At 41.0% G+C, this 24,560-nt stretch overlaps 1 protein-coding gene across 7 annotated transcripts in view; it reads left to right on the forward strand.

The window, feature by feature from the left end:
* The window catches only part of MED12L (mediator complex subunit 12L), a 341,839-nt gene that overhangs the window by 37,688 nt on the left and 279,591 nt on the right, over window positions 1-24,560 (forward strand). For 4 of the 7 annotated variants that reach the window (XM_040480490.1, XM_040480495.1, XM_040480493.1 and 1 more), the window contains 2 exons: window positions 2,434-2,625; window positions 7,777-7,936. In XM_040480490.1, the coding sequence (XP_040336424.1) occupies window positions 2,434-2,625; window positions 7,777-7,936 (352 nt within the window). Of the gene's footprint in view, window positions 1-2,433; window positions 2,626-4,285; window positions 4,319-7,776; window positions 7,937-24,560 lie in introns of all 7 variants that reach the window. The other 3 variants (XM_040480492.1, XM_040480491.1, XM_040480494.1) reach the window with 1 other exon arrangement.

Below are 24,560 nucleotides of genomic sequence, written 5' to 3' on the forward strand. Positions count from 1 at the left end.
CCACACAGTGCATTATTTGTAAAAATAAATGAGAAATTCTCCATATATAGATAGATGTGGAAGACTTAGACGTGTACTAAAGCACATAAAGAGGTACATACATAAAAAAGAAAAAATAACCTATTTGTGTTCATGTGTATTCACCTGAAGCAACACCGGAAAGACCTATGAAACTAAGCAAAGTGGTTACTTGGAGGTAGGCATTGGGACTTGGGAATGAGGCTATTTGGTTTTTTAGGTTTGGAATAATGTGAATATAAAATTAAGTGCACGTTCATTTTGATTTTCTTTTTTCTCTTTTTAGGGAATTTTAGTTTACAATATTCAGTTGTTCACAGGGTTTAAGATGTAGACATAAGACATATAGTCACCTGTTCCATTGTTATTAAATACATAGTTATAAAACAAATCGCTGACTAGTTTTTAAAAACATTTTTATACATTTATTATGATTAAATACTCATACATAATTGCAAGTAAGAGACTTTTTAATACGAAACAATTGTGTAAGTAGGTATTTTAAGTTCTTGGTGTGAAGATTTGATATTGATTGAGAAATTTAAAATTAAACAATTTGTTGCTATTGGTTGCTTGTATCTAGACAACTATAATTGCTACATTTTCACTTTTAATATATTTTCTGTTGCAACGTTCTGCAAACATTTACTTAAAACATACCATGAAGTTTTTTGTTAAAAAAAAAAAAAAGGAAAGCTCAAATTTTTTTTCCAATTCCTCTAAGTTTTTATTACCATATTATATCAACACACCAAAATAGACTTTTTTTTATTGTCCATAAATCACAAAGATCAAGGAATGGCAATTCACATTAAGAAAAAGCATACCAGCTGGGTGTCTGGGTGGCACAGTGGTTGAGTGTCGGATTCTGTGTTGGCTTAGGTTATGATGTCATGGTTGTGGGATCTAGCCCCGAGTGTGGAGCCTACTTAAGATTCTCTCTCTACCACCCGTCTCCCCCGCCCTTCCTCCTTCCATCCCTCCCTTTACCCCTCTCCCCTGCTCTCACACTGTTTCTCTAAAAAAATAAAAATAAAAAAAATTATTTTATTTTTTAGGAGCACAATATATATCCTTCTATTATTTTTTAAAAAAATATAATTTATTGTCAAATTGGTTTCCATACAACACCCAGTGATCATTCCCAGCAACACCCAGGGCACATCCCTCCTCTGTGCCCATCACCCCCTTTCCCCTTAGTTTGTTAGTCCTTAGGAGTCTCTTATGGTTTGCCTCCCTCCCTCTCTGTAATTTTTCTTTTTGCTCTTCCCCTCCCTCGTGGTCTTCTGTAAAGTTTCTCAAGATCCACATATGAGTGTCTTTCTCTGCCTGGCTTATTTCACTTAGCGTAACACCCTCTAGTTCCCTCCATGTTGCTGCAAATGTCCAGGTTTCATTTCATCTCAAAAATAAAAAATTTTAAAAAAGAAAAAGTGTAGATAAACTTTACTAATTTTTACAACTGTATTCCAGCCTATAGACTAATTATTGACTCATGAGCCTTAACCAAGGCTGTGACTCTTATTTTGTTTCAGCGGGGTAAGTATTTTATTGTAATCATGGTTACCACTGTCTGCTAACCTTACTAGAGATATTTACTAGAAATTGTGCTTGTATCTTATTAAAGAACTCCCAGGGAATGAAATATGATTCTTGGAAATTCCGACAAGTCTTAGGTGGATTCACTTGATTTTTAGGTATTCATCCCTTTCCTTCTTGTGCCTTTCTTCTCATGTCCTCTTTTAGTTCGGTTACTACGAAATGCCACAGTCGTTCACAGAAGCTCCCTTTGCTACTTTATTCCATTCAGAGCAGGTAACAGTAGCTTTCTCTTGAAATACTTTTACTCCTGAAATTGGCGGCCCAGTCAAAAATGTTGAATACTTAATTTAATCGAACCTTTTGTAATTTTCCACTTAAACAAATTTTTCTTGTCTCGTTTTTAGAAAGCACTGAGTGTAAATACAGAGTTTCCTTTCCAAAAATATATGCTATTAAGATGAAACAAGAAAAAGAATGATTACTGTGTGATTACCAGGCTTTCTGCTTTTGTCTGCAACACCTCTCAGGAAAAATATTCTCTTCCAAATTTGTGTGTAGTATGAAAAAGAAGTACAGCTGAAGATTAAAGCAGAACCCATTGTCTTGAAATTTATTCAGGATGTAATTAATTTCATCTTATCAGAGATTCTCAAAGGCTCTTTTTTCCTTGAACCACTTGTTAATAGTGGAACAAAGGTGCTGTGGGAGTTTTTGCATCATGTTAGTATAAGGAAATCACATTTTAAATTGCCATTTTATTTTCTGACGGCTGTTTGAAGATACTCTCGTAAAACAAAAATAAAATACGAATATACATTACTAACATACTTGTTTATTGTCATCAAACTTTTTCTTTTTTTCTCATTTCCACAGATTGCAGCTTATTTCAGCAGCATATTAGCTGAGAAACTAAAGCTTAACACTTTCCAGGACACCGGAAAGAAGAAACCACAAGTTAATGCTAAAGATAATTACTGGCTGGTTACTGCTCGATCCCAGAGTGCAATTCATAGTTGGTTCTCTGACTTAGCAGGAAATAAACCACTTGCTATTTTGGCAAAAAAGGTATTAAGTATTTCTAATGTTACTTTAATTGTGCTCTTCTAGAAATCACGATGTTCGAGCTAACGTTCAAGTACGTACTTGTTTCCCCCTGTTCCTTCCAAAACCCAAAGCCTCACTGGCAGGTGCTGCACATATGCTCTTTGCCCCTTTGTTGTGATGGCACCTGGTGCCTAGGACGTCTTGACCTAAATGTTCCACACAGGAAGCAATTTATGTGGACTTTAGGTAGACAAGTTTTTATTTTTTATTTTTTTTTATTTTTTTAATTTTTTTTAATGTTTATTTATTTTTGAGACAGAGAGAGACAGAGCATGAATGGGGGAGGGACAGAGAGAGAGAGGGAGACACAGAATCGGAAGCAGGCTCCAGGCTCCGGGCCATCAGCCCAGAGCCTGACGCGGGGCTCGAACTCACGGACCGCGAGATCATGACCTGAGCTGAAGTCGGATGCTTAACCGACTGAGCCACCCAGGCGCCCCGGTAGACAAGTTTTTAAAATCGAGAACAGACCATAAGAGTTCATTAATTTCCAGTATTTTTTTTTCTATTTTCTTAGGCCAGGATGTCCAAAATCTGTTACACAGAAATTCTTGCTTTGATGTTATTTCCTTGTCTTGAAAAGTACCAATCCAAGTTCTTTAAGCTGTCTCCTTCCTAATAAGTACAGTAGTGATTCTGTGCGTGCTTGAAAAACTTCTTTGAAAAAATTTTAGAGCAGAATGGACAGGTTTATTTATAGCTTCTACCTTTTTGGGGGACGGGATGTGGAAAGCGAGGGTTCTTTTAAAATCTTTGCCTTTGATCATTTTTCCTCAAGTGGGAAATAATAAAGATTCAACAGTCTCATCCTATCAAATCCTATCAAGTGTCCAAATCCTATCAAATGTCTTTTGAAATTTAGAGGAGAGCTCTACCCTACCTCTTAGTCTTCATCTCTGGCTTCTGGCACACCTTCCAAGTAACCCACGTGTCTTCCTCAACTTGCCTGAAACCCTTTAGTCTTAGGGGTGTCTATTTTCTGTCCTTGATAGTGAGTGTTCATTACCTGGTGTGGCGCAGGCCTGGTTTAGAGAAGAGCTCCTTTTTGTATTTGCTTGCTTATTTTCTAAAGCAACTCTTTGAAAATAGTGCCTATCGCTACCATTGGCTTTCTTTTGCCCTCGTGCCTCCGTAGTATTGTGTTGCCTTTCACGTATTTTCGTGATTCAGAGCAACTGAAATCCTTGAAAAGCATAGCAGTCCACATAATCGCCCCTTGCTACTCAGGTTATGCCTGTCTCATCACCGGCTGAACCGTGTAGCATTTCTTGTCCAGTAGTGAACATTTACCATGTGGGTACTCTATGACCTGTAAATTGGATCTCAAGGCCCCCTAAGTCAAAGGACAGCCTTTGTGATGGCTTTCTACCAATAGTTCATACCCTCCGTGTTGGGTCGTACCTTCAATTTCCATGTAGCCAGCCTGACATCTTTCTTTTTAGGTTTTCCTTTTTAAATACGTTTTTAGAATCCCATTTTTTGGACATTTCCTGAAAGCAAATAATGGTGAGGAATTGATGCCCTTGCTTGAGGGGTGTGTGTAGGTAGTGGTTTCTCATCTTTGAGGAGGGAGATGAATTACAGTGCAGTGTATTAGCCAGTGTTCTTCTCTCTTTATTAGGAGCTGCCTCTGGCCAAGTCAGGTGTTCCTCAGGTAAGCCCTGACATTAATTCTTTGTGAAGATAAACTTGTTGTCTTTATAAAACCATTAACTATGCCTTCAAGTATTCATTTCTTGGGCATTTGAGGAGCCCCTCCCTATTCCTCCCTTCCTGAGCATTTCATCCTCTTAAAAAGGCAAAAGCTCTTTCAGAACTGGGTGAAAGATTTCATTCTTTACATGTTCTTCATAGTAGAAAGTTCAAATACTTCTTTAATTTCTGGTATTTATTTCTGAGATGATTTAATGCAGAAGACCTTAATTTTCCTGCTAAGATCTTGGGTCCTCTTCCAGCTGTGTACTCGAGTTCAAAATAGTTTCCTATATGGGATCAATCAAGTTTCTGAACCTAGTTTTCTGTTATGGTACAACTCCACAGATCTCCCATGTATTCAGCCACAGAGAGGTAAAAAAATGGCCTATAAAGGGACTTTTAACTCCACCATGGTCATAGTTAGATTTGGAAAAAGAGACCTATGGCCTCTAGGGATATCCTTCTGGCTCTTAAACAGTTCACTAGGTATGGCTTCTTCACTTCAGGTGACATTGATTACTGTGGTCTATGTAATTTCCATTTGCCTCCACCTCTGCTTAGTGAACAGAGGGTGTTGACAGTGACCTTTATCTAAGGGGAAAGGCAATACACTGTGGTACAGCCTTTCCATGGATGAAAAACCATCACATGCTAGGTGTCTTAGTTTTCTGTTAGTACTGAGATGCAGCTCTAGCTTGATTTAGAAATGAAACAGTTGCCCAGTATTTGCCTAGGTTCAGCTACAAGTTGTAGTCAGATGGTTTCTTTGCTGAAAATGGAATCCATGCCTGTGAGGAAGTCAATCACTGTAAACATAATTTCCTTCCTGAGTTGGCCCAAACTATGAATTTGACAAAGCCATCAATATGTGTCTTCTTCCTTAATTAAATAACCTTCACATACATTCTTCTGAATTTTAATTCCTTTTATTTGAGCTAACCATTTCTTACAGGGTTCTGCCAGTAGGGGCACTGAACTGGAGGTATGCCCTGGCTTGTTCATGTTGAAGACCTGTGACTTAGCTTTGTTTGCTATTTCATCTGAACATTTAACATGTTCAAATTTTTATTTTCCTTCTGTCAGTTATTCAAAGGAAATCCTTTAGGCATCTGTAAAAGATGCTATTAGTAATGTTTCTTTGGGGATGGTACATTCACTTTTTTGCATTTGCCTAATTTTTAGACCTTGATCTTGTAATTTTTTGGTACATCTGACTGAGAGGCAACTTGGCCTTGGCAACTAAAATTTAACTCTCTCAGACTATATGTTCCAATGAAAGGCAGCAGCTCAAGTCTTGCATGGAGTGTATAAGCCTGTGCTTTTCTTGTCCTTGGCTTAAACAGTAGTCTGTAAACCCATAGTCTTGTGCTCCATGAACAACGTGTCTTATAAATGAAATTTTCAGGAAATTTTCATGTTAAAGCGTGTCACTGTAGTCTGCAGAGAAGGAAGCCTTCCAGCTTTGGCTTATAAGACTTTCATCTTCCTTTTAGGTATGTTTGTGCAGTGTAGCTGCCTCTGGCATGGGGATTATGTTTAAAGTCAGCACCCAGGGCTGGAACTGTCCATGATCAAAAGTCTGTTAAATTGCCCATCACATACAGTATACGGGCAGCTGCATCTCAGTGTCCAACCGGGTGTTTCTTTGGTAAGAACCAGGTGTAACAGCTTGTTTTAAAGGGCTGTGTACAAAAAAATACTTCCCTTTTAATCCTAGGCTCACACTTTGTACCAAGTGTGTGAACACTCAAATTTGTAACATATGAGTGATAGAAAATATCCACTGTCTAAAGGAGGATTTGACTAAGAGAAAAATGCCATGCTGTCAGAATCAGCTGGTTTGAAGTCTGGGTTTCCAACATACAATCAAGCGAGACTTTGGGGCATAGAAACCAGGGCTCTTGATATCTGTGGTTGTAGTGTCCAAGGCCCTCTTAGGAGAGGGTCAGGTCCATGGCTTGAAAATACTTTGGCTGGCATGGAGAAATCTTTGGAACTGGCAACAAAATGAAAACCATTCCAGTTTTGATACATGTCATTCTTCTACCTTACCCTTCTTTTCTTTTCTTTTTTTTAGAGACGGAGACAGAGTGTGAGTGGGGGAGGGGCACAGAAAGAGGGAGACACAGAATCTAAAGCAGGCTCTAGGCTCCGAGCTGTTAACTCAAGAACCATGAGATCCTGACATGAGCCGAAGTCAGTTGCTTAACTGACTGAGCCACTCAGGCGCCCTTTTACCCTTAAAAAAAAAAAAAAAAAAAAAAAAAAGTTTATTTATTTTGAGAGAGAGAGCGCACATATTGAGTGAATGAGGGAGGGGCAGAGAGAGAGAGGGAGAGAGAGAATGCCAAGTAGGCTCTGCACTGTCAGCACAGAGCCCAACTCGGGGCTTGCACTGACAAACTGTGAGATTATGACCTGAGCTGATGTTAAGAGTCAGACACTTAAACTGACTGAGCCACCCACATGCCCGTTTTTTACTTTACCCTTCTAACCACCCTGTGAGGTAGTCAGGGTTAGATTGGTGTCACATTCATAAATGAAGAGCCCGGGAGTGATGAGTTTAACTATACTGGCTGGGGGGCCCGTAATGGAGTACTGTGTTCTCTGTTCACTGTTGTACTCTATATTCATAAGTTGAATAGGTTATATATAGATGACTGGGCTGTTCCTAGAACATGTAGGAGGAATTCTAAAAGAGTGGGTTAACTTCTCAAACATGCAGGTGGTACATTGGGATAGTAATTTGCTAAGTAGTATACCTTCGTGGTCTGGAGGAAATAATAAACTGCCTCTAGTGCTTGCTTTCAGCCGGTGAATTAATTACCCAGCTATTTCTAGTTCAGTGTTCATTAGGGAGATTCACTGATCCATCATTTTAGCCTCTACTTTAAATTTTGGGCTAAAGGCACTTTAGAAGCTTTCTGGAAATTGTTATTGTGAAATGATACAACCAGAAAGCTTTATAAAAAAAAAAAATTGTTCTTTGATGAAATGTAGAATGGGGACTGGTTTTCATTTGATCCGTACCTTCCAATTTTGAGATAAACTCCTTGGAGGACTGTCAGGAAATTATTTTCCCTATTTGGTTGATATGATGAGTAGTTTCCTGCATCTGAGACTCTGAAAGTAAAGTTTTTTTTTTTTTAAATAAATAAGAAAGCACAACTGATGAAACTGTTGTCAATGTGCTGAACAGACTTTTGATTCTTTTCTCTTAATGAAAATTGGCTGTTTTTTTTTTTTTTTTTTTTTTTTTTTTTGGTTTTTAAGCAGAATGTACTGTTTGAAAAGCCGTCAAGAATATACTTTGTTAAAGGTAGCAGGCATTTAGTGTCTTTGTTTTGCTTTCTCTTTCTTTAGGTTGGTCTCATGAAGAAAATATGAGAGTTTTATAAATATATTATTTCTTTTTAGGTTCCAATCCTTAGTAAAAAAGAAGATGTTTTTGCATATTTAGCTAAATATTCAGTGCCAATGGTTCGAGCCACGTGGCTGATCAAGATGACGTGTGCCTATTATTCTGCTATTTCTGAAGCTAAAATTAAGAAACGTCAGGCTACTGATCCTAATTTGGGTAAGTGAGAGGTATGCTACGTTTTACATTTCATCTTTGATTCTACAAGTAATTGTCTCCATGCTCTGTCCATGGCCCAGCGAGGTGAGTACCGAGAAGGAAGGTCCATGGGGAGGCTGAAAATCGCTCACAGCACATAGGTAGATCCTCGTTCACCCAGGCCCAGAAAGCATCCTGGTTCCGTCAGCAGATCATGTCGCTGTTACCTCCAAAATCTGTCCTGCATCTAGACACTTTTCTCCAGCACAGCTACTGGAACACTGGTTTGTGCCACCGTCATCCCTTGGCTGGATACGGGGGCAACCTCCGAACTGGGCTCCCGCCTTTCCTTTTGCTCCTTACACTGCAGTCTCCGCCGCACTAATCACCAAGCCTGAATCACATCATATCGCGTCCCTACTTATAATTTTGTGATAGTTTGTCACTACAATTAGGATCAAGATCCAGGTTCTCTCCTGTGGCCACCGAGGCCATCTATACCTTGCTCCCTCTTTCTACGATGTTCTGGCCACATGGTCTTCCTTCTGCCCCTCTGACCTGCCACGCCCCCTTCCTTTCTCAGGGTGAATGCATTTCCTCTTGCTTGTACTTGGGTTACTCTTCCCTCTGGTATTCCCACCTCTCCTCTTCTTGGAGCCTTTGGTTCTAGTGCCATTTCCTCAGGACGTTTTCTCTGGCTACCTAGCTGAATAGCGTTCCCCTTTCTCCCCTTCCATCCGATTATGTTCTCAGTTATTCTTGTTTTATTCACAGCATGTCTCACTATCTGAAATTATCTTTAAAAATTCTGTCTCTCTTGTAGCGGGGGGGGGGGGGGGGGGGCCGCGGGCACTGGCCCGTGAATACGGTAGGTATTGTTGAAAGAACTAAAGGTAAACTGGTCAGTTTTCATTCTTGATGACTAGACAGTGACTCCTGAGGTGGTGCTAAACATGATTAATAAAAGATTTGATTTTGCACTAGAAATGTGCACGGAATGTGCTCGCTTCGGCAGCACATATACTAGAAATGTGCACGGAAAATTACATGTAAAGATGTCCACATAAAGATCAGGTTTACAAATAATTCCTTATGAAATGGAAACATGCGTGTTTTATAAAGGGAGACCCCAGCTACAAAGCTCTGAGGAGCAGGGTCAGGAAGTGCAAATGTCCTCAGATGCAGGCAGGATCCTAAGTAAGTGTGTGAGGGTGTGAGGTGGTTGGGACTGGTCGGGGGCCCTGGTGAACTAGTCACTGGAGCCCACTCTAAAAGCCTGAAAAGTTAAAACAAGACAGAAAACATGGCTAGATTCCATGGCTACCACCTTTGAGTTCAGGTGTGCTAAAGCCAAGAAGCACAAGTCAGCTGTACTTAAAACAACACCGTATTGTGCATGTATTTAAGTATTCAAGGGAAAAAGAATGGGAGGAAACAATCCCCAGAGTTAACAGTGATTATCTCTGAGTGTTGTTTTGGTAGCAGTCTTAACTCCATACTTCTAATCGTTTTCATCTTTGACTTCCTATTTTTTTGGGGGAAACAAAAGAAATGTCCCTTTTAGAAATTACCGAAGCTATACATTCTCATTACAATATTTGCCAATGGTGCCAAAGTAGAACCAATAAATGTTTAAGTTTCTTTTCTCCTTTCTTCGTATTTTCCTACTTTTTTTTTGAGAGAGAGCGAGCGAGCGAGCATGTGTGCGTAATTGAGCAAGAGGCAGAGAGAGAGAATTGGGGCTTACCGGGGTCTTGTGTTTTACCTGAAGGGGGGCTCGAGGTTACCCAATGTGGGATTCCAACTCACTCACAAACTGTGAGATCATGACCTGAGCCGGAGTCAGATGCTTAATGATGTCTGCGTAGCCTGTTTCCTCCCTGTGCTGCGGGTTAGCTCAGATGGCACTTCCTAAGAGAGGCCTTCTCAGATCACTCCAGCCAAAAGGTCATTTCTCTGTTACTCTGTCATCATCTCCTGCTTTATTTTTCTTCATAGCTGTTAATACTACCTCATGTTATATTTTAAATTAATTTATGTATTAAAATTTTTTTTAATGTTTATTTTTGAGAGAGAGACAGATACAGAGACAATGTGCTAGTGGCGGAGGGGCAGAGAGAGGAGACACAGAATCCGAAGCAGGCTCCAGGCTCTGGGCTGTCAGCACAGAGCCTGGTGCAGGGCATCAAACCCTGAACCAGGAGATCATGACCTGAGCCAAAGTTGGACACTTTAACCAACTGAGCCATCCAGGTGCCCCTAAATTAATTTATTGATTTCTTATGTCCACTCGTTCAGCTATAATGTTTTTCCATGAGAAACTTTGTCTCATTTGTTCAGTACTGAATCTCCTAGAAGAGTACCTGGCATACAGAAGGTGCTCAGTAAGTAAGATAAATAAATGAATTATCAGGCCTAAAGTGTGTGTGTGTGTGTGTTTGTGTGTGTGTGTGTGTATTTGTTCCAACTCCTAATCCTTGAAACTTGTATCATCACCAGCTATAATGGAGAGACCGTTCCTCCTTTCCTTAGATTCTTTTCATGGCTTTTTGTAACTGGTTCTGTCAGTGGTTTCCTTGATCAGTTTAATCTGATTTTAACACTCCTAGAAAGGATAAAGGAATCATGCAGGAATGCATCTGCCCAATGAAATATAAAACAGTTTTAGGACAAATAAAAGTCTGGTACACCGTCATCATTTGCAGAGAATGTGTAGTTAGAGTTTTTAGGGATCTCAGATAGGAATGTATCGCCACAACCGTATGATTTCTGCTACCAAATGGAAGGAAGCCTAGTTCCCTTTTGTAGCTAAGAACATCAGAGACTTCTTGCATTCATTACTTTAACCATTAATTTCCTTATTAGTGTAAGCAGTTGTTTTTTTTGGAGGGGGGGCAATTATTTTCTACTCCCCCCTTCCCCCCGGATCTAAAATTTCTATTATTTCCACGACAGATGTTTGATTAGGTTCACTCGCTAGCTGTGTTTTCTCTTTTGTAAGCCACATAACACACGATTCTGGTTTTTGACTCTGTCTATTAAGTATTACAGTTGATGTGTTTTTATGATCATTCATGTGTGTTTATACGTGTAAATGTCAAATCCATGAAGATCAAGTGCCTACTATACCATTTTTCGTGGTAGGATATATAAAAACTTTGACCTAAAAAAATACTTAAAGCTACAAATGAGAATATTTTAAAAAAATGCATGCATTTCAGGAGCTGACCCCTAAACTCTGAGGTCTAGTGTCTCGGAAGGAGCTTTGGGCTTTGCTCATCCCAGATCTGCCACCAAGTGACTGGTTGCTTACAGCAAAACCTTAGTCTGTCCAGACAACAGTCTTCTCAGCTTGGATCCAGTCTAATCCATGTTACCTCTAATTTCATGTCTTTTTCATTTTCTCTTAATCCAGAGCAGTTCTTCAGCCTTTCATTTTCTTGATAGTTTTAGAGAGGATAGACCAGCTATCTTGTAAAATGTCCCTTGATTTTCATTTGTCCAGTTCCTTGTGATTAGATTCAGATTATGTACTCTTGGTAGGAATACCATGGAAGCAATGCTGTGAGCCTCTCAGTACATCATACTACATTGTCCCAGTGCTGGCGGTGATCACTGACTTTGGTCTTTTGGGTAAGGTGGTGCCTCCCAGATTTCTTCACTACATGGTTGCTGTTTTAACCTTTGTAGTTAATAGGTTATTTATTTATTTATTAATGTTTATTTATTTTTGAGAGAGAGAGAGAGAGAGAGAGTGTATGTGAGCAGAGGAGGGGGAGGGACAGAGAGAGAGAAGGAGATGTAGAATCTGAAGCAGGCTCCAGGCTCTGAGCTGTCAGCACAGAGCCCGATGCGGGGCTTGAATCCATGAACCATCAGGTCATGACCTGAGCTGAAGGCAGGCACTTAACCAGCTGAGCCACCCAGGCGCCCCCCAATAGGTAATTTAACTGTGTAGATACCTAATTCATTTTTCTGTGTTCTTGTATGTGTTTTAAAATGTAAATGTTGGGGCGCCTGGGTGGCTCAGTCGGTTAAGCAGCCGACTTCGGCTCAGGTCACGATCTCGCGGTCCATGAGTTCGAGCCCCTAGTCGGGCTCTGTGCTGACAGCTCAGAGCCTGGAGCCTGTTTCAGATTCTGTGTCTCCCTCTCTCTGACCCTCCCCCATTCGTGCTCTGTCTCTCTCTGTCTCAAAAATAAATAAACGTTAAAAAAAAAATTAAAATGCGAATGTTCCGTACCATTTTTATTATCTGCAGAGAGATTTCAGTGGTTTCAGTGATCTGATCTTAGTTTACTATCACCCCATTACACCTGATATGTCTCACTCTCTGCTTTGTCTTCAGCACTTTCTTCAGCTTCTTTAAGCACATTAGAGAGTGCATTTGGAAGCATTTGGCTGTGTGGACCTAGCCATAATGTAGCAAGTTTCACACTCCAAGCAAGCTCTACAGCCAAGCAACTACACACATATATATGTGTTGAACTGGATTAAATTGCATACACTTCAGAAGATTAACTTGCAGTAATAGGTTCTATGTTCTGGCTTTGACAGTGAAAAGAATCATTCAGCACATTTGGGGCAAGATTGACTATCAAGTGTCACCTTTTTCTGGCATTGGTTTTATGACTTTTGTTGTCTTGATGATTGTTCTTACAATCTGTAAAGTGTCTTCAGCAGAAATGGCCTTTATTCCTTTGTAATAGAAACATATGTTTTATTTTCAGTTCCCACATTCAGTGTTGGAACAGAGCTATAAAGCACTGCTGTTTGATTTTATTGAAGAGAGTTTTTCCTAAAGTTAAGTGGGCTAACAGCAACAAGGGAGCAGACCCCATTGTGTAAATTGTTTAAATGTAGCAACACAGAGATTGTCACTATCATTATGCAAAGAGTTACCGATCTAAAATGTGGATTAAATGGGTTGCTGTCCTAGAGAGCTTGCAGCAGGCAAAGACATACCCAGTATGGCGTGTACCTAAAAGTGAGCGAGGCCTTGGGTTTCTTGGTGAGGTTTCACATGCAATTTCTTTCTTTCTTTTTTTTTTTTTATATATTTAAAAATTTTTGTTTTACGTTTATTTCTTTTTGAGAGACAGCGTGAGCAGGGGAGGGGCAGAGAGACACACACACACACAGAATCTGAAGCAAGCTCCAGGCTCTGCTCTGTCAGCACAGAGCCCGATGCGGGGCTCGAACTCCCGAACCGTGAGATCATGACCTGAGCTGAAGTTGGATGTTTAACTGTCTGAGCCACCCACGTGCCCCTCACATGTAATTTCAAGGCAGGTAAAGAACTATTTGACTTGGGCAAATCTTAACATCAGGGCAGAGATTTTAAAATAGAGGTGAAATTAGGGAAGTTTAGAGGAGGAGATTATAATTTTCAGTCCTTATGAGAGCTAAAAAATAAGATGTTACAGGTGGACAGGATATTTAGAAAATGTTATCACAATAGGTGAGTGTTACAGATTCATGGGAACAAACACCAGACATGATGCAAAGTTGGTTTCAGAAATTTTTTAGGGTTGAATGTTTTGTTTTTAAGATGAGAATGTTTAGTTGTCTTAAGTGTTTGACCTCACCGGAGGGAAGCATTTAAGATGGGCTAGCTAATATTTAAAAATAAGTAAAACGTACAGTTACATAATTAAGGAAAGTCTTTGAACAGATTAGGAAATACTACTTTATAGTAAGTAACGCGAACTTTGTACCTTTATTTGTAGGAATTTTCCCTCTGAGGAGTCCTGTTGTTGCTGAGCCAACTAATTGTAACCGTTGAATTTACTACCTTGTTTGCTCTCACTGTAGTAGTTAGCATCTCTTGAGCAATTATGGAATGTGCCTCGCTGCGGTAAGCAGGAGCACGGCACTTCTTGCAGTCTTAGATCGGGTCAGCTTGTGTCGTGTGCTGTGAAAATGATCTGTTACTTGAGGGAGCTTTTCAGCCTTGGGCATACCTCATCCCTTTGCTGTTGGAACCTGTTGCTGTGTTTCCTGTTGGCTCGTGTGAGAATAGCCTGTCCCTCACCACATCTACCAGGATTACTGTGGTGTGCTGTGATACCACATTCCCTACTTGCTAGGTTCTGTTCTGTGGGTTTTCTGATGTATTCAGATGATCTGTGAGAGACAGAGTTTATTCCCATTTCTCAGATGAGGATACGGATGTGTAGACGGGTGCACAAAGCCCCTCAGCGTGCTGTGTCCACACTGGGTTCTGACGCTTGGGCTGGACACTGCTGGTCAGTGGGGTCAGGGAGAGTGTAGTTGCTGCTCTGGAGGTGTTCACACTTGGGGGTAGGGCATATATCCAAACAATCCAAGTATCAGAAAAGGAAGGAAGCGCTCACAGTGAAATGAGTAAAATGTGCAGGGAGTCCCAAGGAATTTGGAAAGCTCAGGGAGATCCACAGGAGAAGTAAAGTTTGAAAGACGAGGTATTTCGACAGAATTGGGGGGATGTTGTGCAGGGAAGGCCACTTCTGGCAGAAGGATGGCGTCTGCAGAGAAAGAGGGTCATCAAATAGTTGGACTTGAGCGACTGCTGGGATTTTTTTCATCTCATGTGTTAGTTGCCAGCGGGGTGGTGATAAAAGGCTGTGAGGAGCCTTGTGTGCTAAGGGTCTGTGAGTACTCTATGGGGGATGGTGGGCGGCCAGGGGAGGGCTTCTGGGTACTATTGTTGTTAGAACACTCTCCCTAAGTTTCTTGTCTGTAACGTGGGGATAGTTATAATTGGCAGTACCTTTTAGGGATGAAACGAGTCAGTGCTTCTAAAGAGTTGAGAACAGTTGCTAACACATAGTAAATGGCCACGCAAGTGTCCACTATTGCTAGTTGCTACAGTTGCTAGCCAGCATTTATTCCATCATGACTAGCTGGTATTTATTATCTTGTGCTGGGAAGTTCACAGACACTATAGGCAGTCATAACCAGCTTGCATTGTAGGTTCTGTTTTCCCATTTTGCGTAGGAGGGACCTGAACATCAGAAGTTATGTCACTTGCTGGCACAGAGGGAGCTGGACTCACTAGGGGTTTGCTCTTTCCTCCCTGCTGTGACATGGTGGTTGCTAGGGGGAAGTCCGCGTTGTGGGCCCCGTGAAGACAAGATGCATCTCTGGGCAGGCAGGTGCTGGCAGGGAACAGGCTGTGGGGTTTCAGGGCTGTGAGCAGCATCTGAGGAGTCAGAACCCTTAATCTCATGGGCACCATGGGGTCCAGGCAGAGCATAGCAAAGTCCAGCGTGCTGTGGAAACTCGAGAAAGATGAAATTGTTTGCAAGATGAACAGCTCTAATACGGACTAAGAATTGTTGGGTGTTCAGTATGGTGAAAAGTGACAAGATGTATCATGGACCTCAAGCCTTTTTGGGGGGTGGGGGGGGAACAGAGAGATTAGAAGAAGCTTAAAATGCATGCTTCGTGGTTAAACTCCCCAGGGAACTGCTCTGTTTACCTCCGGTTGTTTCCTCTGTACCCCTGAGGTTTTGCTGGGTTGGGCATCTGTACTGGATGAGAGACTTTTCCTGGTTGACTATACTGTTGGAACCACTATTCTTATCGCCCCAAAATACAGCGAAGGAATAGCTACCCTTCTTGCACAGTGGTTAATTAATTTGTGACATATTCACTGAGCCATTTGGACTGCAGAAATAAACCCTGCTAAACACATAATTGACAGTCTGGTTTCTTATCTAAGCCAACCAGCTTACTTTCAGTTCGGGTACTTGAAGACATTCCAATACTAACTTTTTTGATTCTAGGGACAAGCTCTTAGTTTCAAGTCAAGATTGCCACCGCATTTTCAGTGTCCTCGTATCTCATTGTCATAAAAGAGATCTCTGCTTTCATTACTTTGGGAATAACTCTGAAGATTGGACAGAAGTGCTTGTGTAACTGTATTTAAATTCATGCTGTATTTAGGCCTGAAAATAGGTTTTAACTGGTGGCGTAGCTCTTGGCTACCTGGATAAAAAAATTCTGCAATAGAGGCATTGGGGTAAGGCTTTGGCACCTGTAACTCTCCTGTTCCCCAACAATCTTTTATCTAAAAGTTTTAGCATCTATTGGTGAACCAGGCACCAAGTCATTATTTTATTAGGAATGGCTAGATGTTGGCATTCTTCTGTGAAAATAAGCTTTCTCTTACCAACTGTGATAAATTGTAATTCTTTATAAAAAAAGACAGTAAATACTAAAGTCCTTTCCTTTGATTATCAGTTTTTCTGAGTAGAATTGCTCTAATGACATGTTTAGTGGTGGTAAATGTGTTTCTTTCTTTCTTTTTCCTATTTAAAAAAGTTATCTTTGGTCATTGTGATGGGCTCATGGATTTCTATTCACCCAGTATTTTACAACCAGTTACACTCTTCCTCATTTTAGTGTTCAGATTACCCAAAAGTTGGCCAGCAGAAGATGTTTCAAGCTCTTTTGTATCCTTTCTGACATGACACCTTTTTGTCTCAGAGCACTTCTTTGCTTTTTGGCACAGAAAGTGTCTCAGGCTCGTCTTGTACTTTTCCTGCCTCAGGTCTGTAGTCAGTCATTTCTCAAAGGAATCCTACTTCTTTCTAGTGGGAACAGTATTTAGAAAGCAAGACCCCAATGCTGACGGTGCTCACTGCTACTAGGTTGTATGGCATCTAGGCTTAGTCAGTGGGTGGATGGAGACCTGCCTCCCTGCGTGTGTTGTGTGTACTTACTAGAGTTTCTATTCTCATTTCCAGTTTATCTTTAACATTTTCATTTAACATTAAGTATTTTTCTTTATTCTTCATTTTATGTTTACTTTAAAAAGTTCTAATCAAATTTAATATGCTGCAGTGTAACTCTGCATTACTCATCATTGCTCTATGGAAACATTTTCCAAAGTAAAATGTTACGGTCCTTTTCAAGGTAGAATGCAGGCAGGTGATAGTGGTGGTCGTGAGGTGTGTGTGTGTGTGTGTGTGTGTGTGTGTGTGTGTGTGTGTGTGTGTGATTAAATTTTTGATGAAATCAAAGGTAATGTCTGCCCATGATTCCTTTTGAATTTCTTAGCAAAATGCACCAAAAGGACTTCTATTTCACTCGAATAAGGCGGGGGGGGGGGGCTCTTAAGAAAAAGGTTTAAGTTTTTATACACTGAGGTAGATGCTGTGGAGAATTTTAACCAAGTGCCTGCCTTTAAGGGGCTGTCATTTTTGGTGGAGAGAAAATGGCTTTCTCAAACAGAGCAATCGGCAGTTCATAATTACCTCTAATCATAAAGGAAATGATGGGCGATGAAAAATGAGGGAAGGCTTTCTGAAGGAGTGAAATACGAGCTGGGCCTTAAGGAAGTCTAGTCTTCTAAGTAAAAATTAGGAAAGTTTTGTTTTGTTTTAGTTTTTTGTTGTATCTTGAAAAGTATTTCTTGGTCTTAGATAATTATCTCCCTTCCTGGCAAGCTGGGAGCCAATGAGTTAGGTTTAGAGTTCTGGGTACTGTATTTGCTTGGTCTTTACCGCTGTCATTTCTTCCGGTTTGCTGTTTTGGGGTAATTACCTAGTCTTGAATTTATTGTTAGAACCTTTGGATGGCAATGGGTTCCTGTTTTCTAGTCAGTTGTATTGTTGACTCCTGCTTGAAATGATTAATCGTCTTGTGTGATAAAATACTAATCAGAATCCCAATCTAATTAATAGTGTAGTTTTTTGCTCTCCATGGCTATTGGTACATGCGTGCACATTTACACTTGGAATATATTATATAACAAAAGTATTTGTTACAAGTTTTTGTAGTTTACAGACTGATATTCTGTTTTTTCATTTGGGGCACTCCTCACAAAATCCTTCTCAGGTAGCCGGTATCTCCAATTTACAAATTATGGTAAGAAAATCCAGGGAAAGTGGGAAAACTAGGAATTCCATCCTGGTCTTGTTTGCTTTACAGAATTTCCAAGCTGGTCACACCAACTGAAGGATGAGCGTGGAGCTGGAGTGAGGGTGGTGTGGGGTGAGCTGTGAGGTGAGCCTTGTGAAGAAGGCTCGGTGTTCAATGAGTTTTTATTTGTTGTGCATCTTGCAGATCCATTGCTTCAAGTGTAATGAATTTCAAGAAAAAAAAAAAACCACCCCAAAACGGCTTCTTGTGTGAGATGAAAACAAATTTTTTAATAGCTAATATATATCCATTGTATAAAACACAGTATTCAAAGAGGGTGGTGAAGTCTCACTGTACTGTTGATCCGTACATGGTCTCCCAGACCCCTCTTCACATGCTTCAGAAGGAATTGTTACCAGTCTGGTTGCTTGTGTATCTTCTGAGATGTGTTTGCATGTATATCTTTAATGTATGTTCTTAAGAACATTGGTGCTTGTTCCATACTGAGCATATAGTGGCCCTGTTCTTTTAAAGGGCCCCAGGCTACTAACTTTTTAATAACTTAGGAAAGCTGTTTGTGTTTTGCAATCTGCCCTGGAATGTTAATTCCATGATGAATAGAGAGTTTTTTTTTTTTTTTTTAAAGACATACTTTGTTTCAGAGTCCTTTTCAGATGAAGTATATATTAATCTTTCAAATGAAATTCCTGGAATGAAGTGGCTCTAAAGTTCATTTCAACTTGCCATTATTTTGGAGTCAGGGGTACCTAGGATATATTGACAGGATAGAAAACACATTAAGGGTCAAATTACCAGTTGGAGTGTCTTTGTGAGAGTGGCACAGCTAAAGTGAATAGATTTAGCTAGCTATTTATTAATTACATAATTTATTGTCAAGTTAGCTAACATACAGTGTATACAGTGTGCTCTTGGCTTTAGGAGTAGATTCCTGTGATTCATCACTTACATACAACACCCAGTGCTCATCCCAAGTGCCATTCTCAATGTCCATCACCCATTTTCCCCACACCCCCTCACTCCACCCCATCAACCCTCAGTTCTCTATATGTAAGAGTCCCTTATGGTTTGCCTCCCCCTCGGTTTGTAACTTTTTTTTTTTCTTTCCCTTTCCTTCATGGTCTTCTGTTAAGTTTCTCAACTTCCACATTTGAGTGCGAACGTATGATCTCTGTCTTTCTCTGACTGACTTATTTCATTTAGCATAATATCCTCCAGTTCTATCCATATTGTCACAAATGGCAAGATTTCATTCTTTTTCATTGCCCAGTAATAGTCCGTTTATCAGTTGTCTTCTTTATCCGTTCATCAGTTGATGGACATTTGGGCTCTTTCCATAATTTGGCTATTGTTGAAAGCACTGCCCTAAACATGGGGGTGCATGTGCCCCTATGAATCAGCACTTCTGCATCCTTTGGATAAATTCCTAGTAGTGCTATTGCTGGGTTGTATGGTAGTTTTATTTTTAGTTTCTTGAGGAACCTCCATACTGTTCTCCACACTGCACCAGTTTGCATTGCCACCAACAGTGCAAGAGGGCTCCCCTTTCTCCCCATCCTTGCCAACATTTGTGGTTTTTGAGTTGTTAATTTTTGGACAAAAGTGAATAGATTTAATTAAATGAATACGTCATGCATCATTCTTGGGCTCCAGGAAAAAAACCAAAAGGCCAGGTGAGTTCTGGAGGAGAGGATCATGGGGATGGGTCTGCTTCTGCTTAGTCTGTACAGTGTGTAAGCAATTTTCTGTTTCAGGGCTTTTTAGTCTAGAGTTGCTTTACATAGGTTTTGGCAATATGATGTCTATAGTATTTTTTTTAAATGTTTATTTTTGAGAGAGAGAGAGACCACGAGCACAAGTTGGGGAGGGGCATAGACAGAGGGAGACACAGAATCTGAAGCAGGCTACAGGCTCTGAGCTGTCAGCACAGAGCCTGATGTGGGGCTCAAACCTGTGAACCGTGAGATCATGACCTGAGCCAAAGTTGGACGTTTAACTGACAGAGCCACCCAGGTGCCCCAATGTTTGTAGTACTTGTATTCCTGTTCTAATGAAAGACTCTTACCTACTTAAGGCTTGTTCAGAAGTATGAACTTCACAGCAATTGCATTTAAGTCTTAAGTAGTAAACACAGTGCTTCTACTGTTGAGACTTGACTCAAACCAAGCTCATTATGAAATTAAATTCCAATGTGAAGTGTAAAGTGAAAATGTAGTTAATGTGGCTCTGTCAATGATCAGGGCTTTCAACCACTTCCTCAGTAGCAGAAACTGAGAGAGGAGTGAAGATAATGAAATGTCCAGTGTAATAATTTAAGTAGTTCACATGTCTCCATGGGGCCGGCAGCAAATGTCTTTCTCCAGGCCTGCTCCTCCCCTTCTCCTTCCACCCAAGTCCTCAGGGGAGGCTTCCCTGTATGTCTGAGGTTTCAGTGGCGCACACACAGGGAAGCACAGCTGTGGTTTCCTTACCAAGTCTATTGTCGAGCTGTAGCTTTCCTCTCCTGGGGCAATAAAACTTGAGGCTTAGTCTCAGATGTGGAGGACTGTGGGGACCTGTCCTAAGGGGTTAATTAAATGCACCAGTTTAATATTTGTGAAAATAGCGTGCCTGTTATTCCTTGACAGGAATATCTCAGCGTGGCCAAGGTCGCCGCTCACTCAGGTATACACAGATATCTGAAAAGCTTTGAGAAATGTACCATGTGATAATTATAGCGTTAATTTCAGAGAGCCATCTCACGTTCCTGAGAAGGAGCAGAGCCTGTTCTGGCAGATGTTGAGTATGAGCCCGTCTGTTAGGAGGAAACCCCTGAAGCTGTACTTCTGCCGAGAAGTTGGGGGTGTGATTGATGTGGTGAATAAGGAAGTCTTGTTCTGGGGGCTAAAATTGGATTCTGTGGTTGCCAAGAGCCTTGGCTTCAGTTGCTTGTATGGGGCTGATAGGGAAAAAGGACTATTGGAAAAAAATTCCTAAATGCAACAGTTAACATTGCATACATCAGAATGGAAACAAAAACTGGGAGACCTGATAGCCTAGAGTGCCAAACCAAGAGAAGTGTCAAAGTCTCTTCTCCTCAGGTGTGAGATACTCCGCAGCACCTAGGATGCAGAAAGGCACAGTTAGGAGTTTACTTGCTTCCTAGGAATGCAACTCTTGTGCTCCTACCAGCCCTCTCCTGTCAGCCCCACTTCCTCCTTTCCCTGCCCAAGACCTTGCCATCCATTTCCTTCATTGGCCAGTCTGGCCTCTTTTTCCCCTGAAATCCTTAAACATTAACGGTCTGCCACACAACTGTGCAGTTATTTATATTTTGCCTTGTAATGGTCCTTATCTTGTTTGGAGTATTGTCCCTCCTTCCTATATTTACATCATTCACTCCTTGGGTAAGATGCCCTTTGCTCATAACGGTTGGTCGAATCATCTCTCCCTCAAGCCTTCCTTCCCTTGAACTTCAGAGAGTAGGAAACTTCTCTCTGTTTTCCTTAGCTCACTTCCATCCTGGTAGACACCCAGACAGACTTTTCCACAGTAGCCAGGCCTCCTTACCTGTCTTCTTTGCCTCATCCACTGAGCTACTTTCACCTAGGGTGACTTCCTTCCTATGTGTGGGCTCCCGCCTGCCAGGCCTGTAAATCATGGGTGTTTGCTTTCTTCTGGGCATGCCCCAGAGTTGTAAGCAGGTTTTTATCTCTTAATTCTGGAAATAACCCTGTGGGCTAAGTACACTTAACTCTGTGTTGTAGACAAGTGACGAGGCACCCGCAGTCTGAGTGACTTACCCAAGATCTCAGAGCTGGCAAGTGATTGGAGCTGAGACAGGAACCATGTCTTCTGACTTGAGAACCTGTGCTCTTGACCAACCACTACCAAGCAAGTTAACCTATGCTGGGGCCTAGGTGGGGCTGGATGCCAACTAATATTCTGACTGTGCAGAATAAACCTATCTGCTCCTGGACTATGTCTGCTGGGCACTTCTATCGTCATAATCACTTTCTTTGAGGCATTGAAATGACACATGATAATGGCCCCCATACCTGTGTCTTTTTGCACTGACTCTTTTTTTGAGTGTCAGACCTGTGTGTCCACCTGCCTCGGACATGTTTCCCCATGAGTATCTCCGGGACCACAAATTCAGGTGTTGAACACAAAACTGAGAAACCTTGGTAAGGTCAGTGGATTGTGTCAATGCCACTATCCTGGTTGTGATACTTTAATGTAGTTTTGTAAGATGTTAGCTTTTGGGGAAGGTAGGTGAAAGGTATGTCGGATCTCTGTGCAGTATTTGTTACAACTGCACAGAGTTTAATTAAAACAGAAAGTTAATAAAAACAAACAGAATGAACTCAGCCCTTTCACCCCTCCCCCCTGCTCCCTGTCTCCACTCCACATCTCCGTCAGTGGCTCCAGGATCTGCTCAGCCACCCCACTGAGAAATCTGGAAGATGCCCTGCTCCTCTCTTCCTTCTCTCCAGTATCAGGTTGGTTACCATGTCACCTGCCTCTTTTTCGTTCCCTCCTTGGTCACCTCCCCAATGCACTTGATAGTCTCCTTACACTTTCTCTCCCCTACAACTATCTGAGAAGGTCTTAATTTACATATCTGATCCTACCATTCTTTTGCCTAAAATCCTTCAGTGGCTTTTAATCATTTGTGATGAAAGACCAAATTCGTTAGGTCATCACTACCAGGGTCAGAGTCATCTGGGCTGCTGGTTATTAATGCAGAGTTCTGGACCCCACTCCAGACTTCTGAGGTTGAAATCTCTGGAGTCAGAGCTAAATCTGTGTGTTTAACCAGCGCCCTCTGGTGACCATTTCATGCACTAGCGTTTGAAGACCTCTGGCCTGGGTCACCTATCTGGTCTCAAAGGCGCTTTCTGTCCTTCTGCCTTTCTGTTTTCTGCATTGCCTAGGACATTGCACAGTGCTCTTTGTGTGTGGAACTCCCTTTGTACTTACTGTCCCTCAAGGCTTGACTACAATGTCCACTTGCTTCCTCTCCTGGGTCACGTGACGTGTCAGAGCACTTAACCTCACTGCTGTCAAGATCTGTATCCCTATGTGAATTGCCCCAATTAGGGGCTGCTTTATCTTCAACCCCCTGTAGCCTCAGAGCCCAGGACAGTTTCTGGCCCATAGTAGGCACTTAATGTTTGCTGCTTATAATACCCATAATTTTTATTTTATTTTGAGTAGCCACCTTGATCTTTTAATTAACAGTACTTCATATTGTTGCTCAGTAAATAAAACCAGAGAGAAATAGCCAGTTAAAAAATAACATAGGAAAATTACTCATCCAGACAAAAACAGATACTGGCTATTTGCCATTAAACACCCGTGTTCTACAGGTAATTCTGTATTAGTGGAAAACTTTTTTAAAACATGAAAAAAATGTCATACTCTGTTATCACAGCCTTCCTACTGTCTCCCTCCACTGCCATTTACACCCCCCCCCCCCCCCGCCCTTTTCAGCTTTCCAGCCAGAGGGCCTGATTTCAGTGACTGACCATTCAGCAAAACACAGCATTCCAGCCATTGGGCTGACGCTGTCGGTCTCCGGGCGCACTGAGACAGCACTTTTCATCTGGACTATTCTTTATCCAGCCTGCCAATCAGCATGCTGATTTCCCCCTTTCATTTCCCAAGTGAATAGTGGCTGAATAGGGAATTTCAGGTTTTTCTGTGAATCGTTTTATAGGATACAACTGATTAACTTTTTTAAGCCTTTTATTATGGAAATTTCACACATGTACAGATACAGAAGAATAAAGTCCCTATTACAGTTCACCCAGGTTTAACCGTTGACCCACGGACACCCTTGTTTTTGCCCCTCTCCTCCCCACTGCCCACCCCCTCAAAGTCCTGTATCATCTTGCAGTGGATTACTTTTTACCAGTATGGGATAGTCTTTTACTTCATGCAATGCAGATGATTTCTTACTGATAGTAACGTATTTCAAGAAAACATTTAATAAAACTATATGGCAGCTATATTGAGTTATTAACAAACTTTGCAGTTCATGTAAAGTATACTTTAGTGGTTTCAAACCTCATGTTGGGTGTAGAGATGACTTAAAAATCTTAAAAATTTTTTTGAGTATATTTGGTATTCAGTGTTACATTAGATTCAGGTATACGACATAGAGATTCAACATTTCTATATGTTATGCTGTGCTTACAAGTGTAGCTACCATCCATCACCATAAAATGCCGTGATAATACCACCGACTATAATACCTATACTGCACCTTTTATTCCCATGACTCATTCATTCCATAGTTGGAAGACTGTGTCTTCTACTCCCCTTCTCCCATTTTGCACATCCCCCGACCCTTGTCCCCTTTGGCAACCATTAGTTTGTTCTCTGTATGTATAGATCTGATTTTGCTTTTTGTTTGTTCATTCATTTGTTATTTTAGATTCTACAAATGTGTGAAATCCTAGGGTGTTCGTCTCAGTCTTACTTCACTTAGCATAATACCCTCTAAGTCCATCCATGTTGCAGATGGCAAGATCTCATCCTTTTTTACAGCTGCGTAATATCCCATTTGTGTGTGTGTGTATGTGTGTGTGTGTGTACACACACACACACAGCACATGTTTATCCATTCATCTGTTGATGGACACATGGTTGCTTCCATAATTTGTCTATTATGAATAATATTTCAGTAAGCATAGAGGTGCATATATCTTTTTGAATTACTGTTTTTGTATTCTTTGGGTAAATACCCAGTAGTAGAATTATGGATCATATGGTAATTCTGTTTTTAATTTTT

This window comes from Herpailurus yagouaroundi, unplaced genomic scaffold (assembly GCF_014898765.1).
Source record: "Herpailurus yagouaroundi ecotype Mexico unplaced genomic scaffold, PumYag 159, whole genome shotgun sequence".
NCBI classification, from domain to species: domain Eukaryota; kingdom Metazoa; phylum Chordata; class Mammalia; order Carnivora; family Felidae; genus Herpailurus; species Herpailurus yagouaroundi.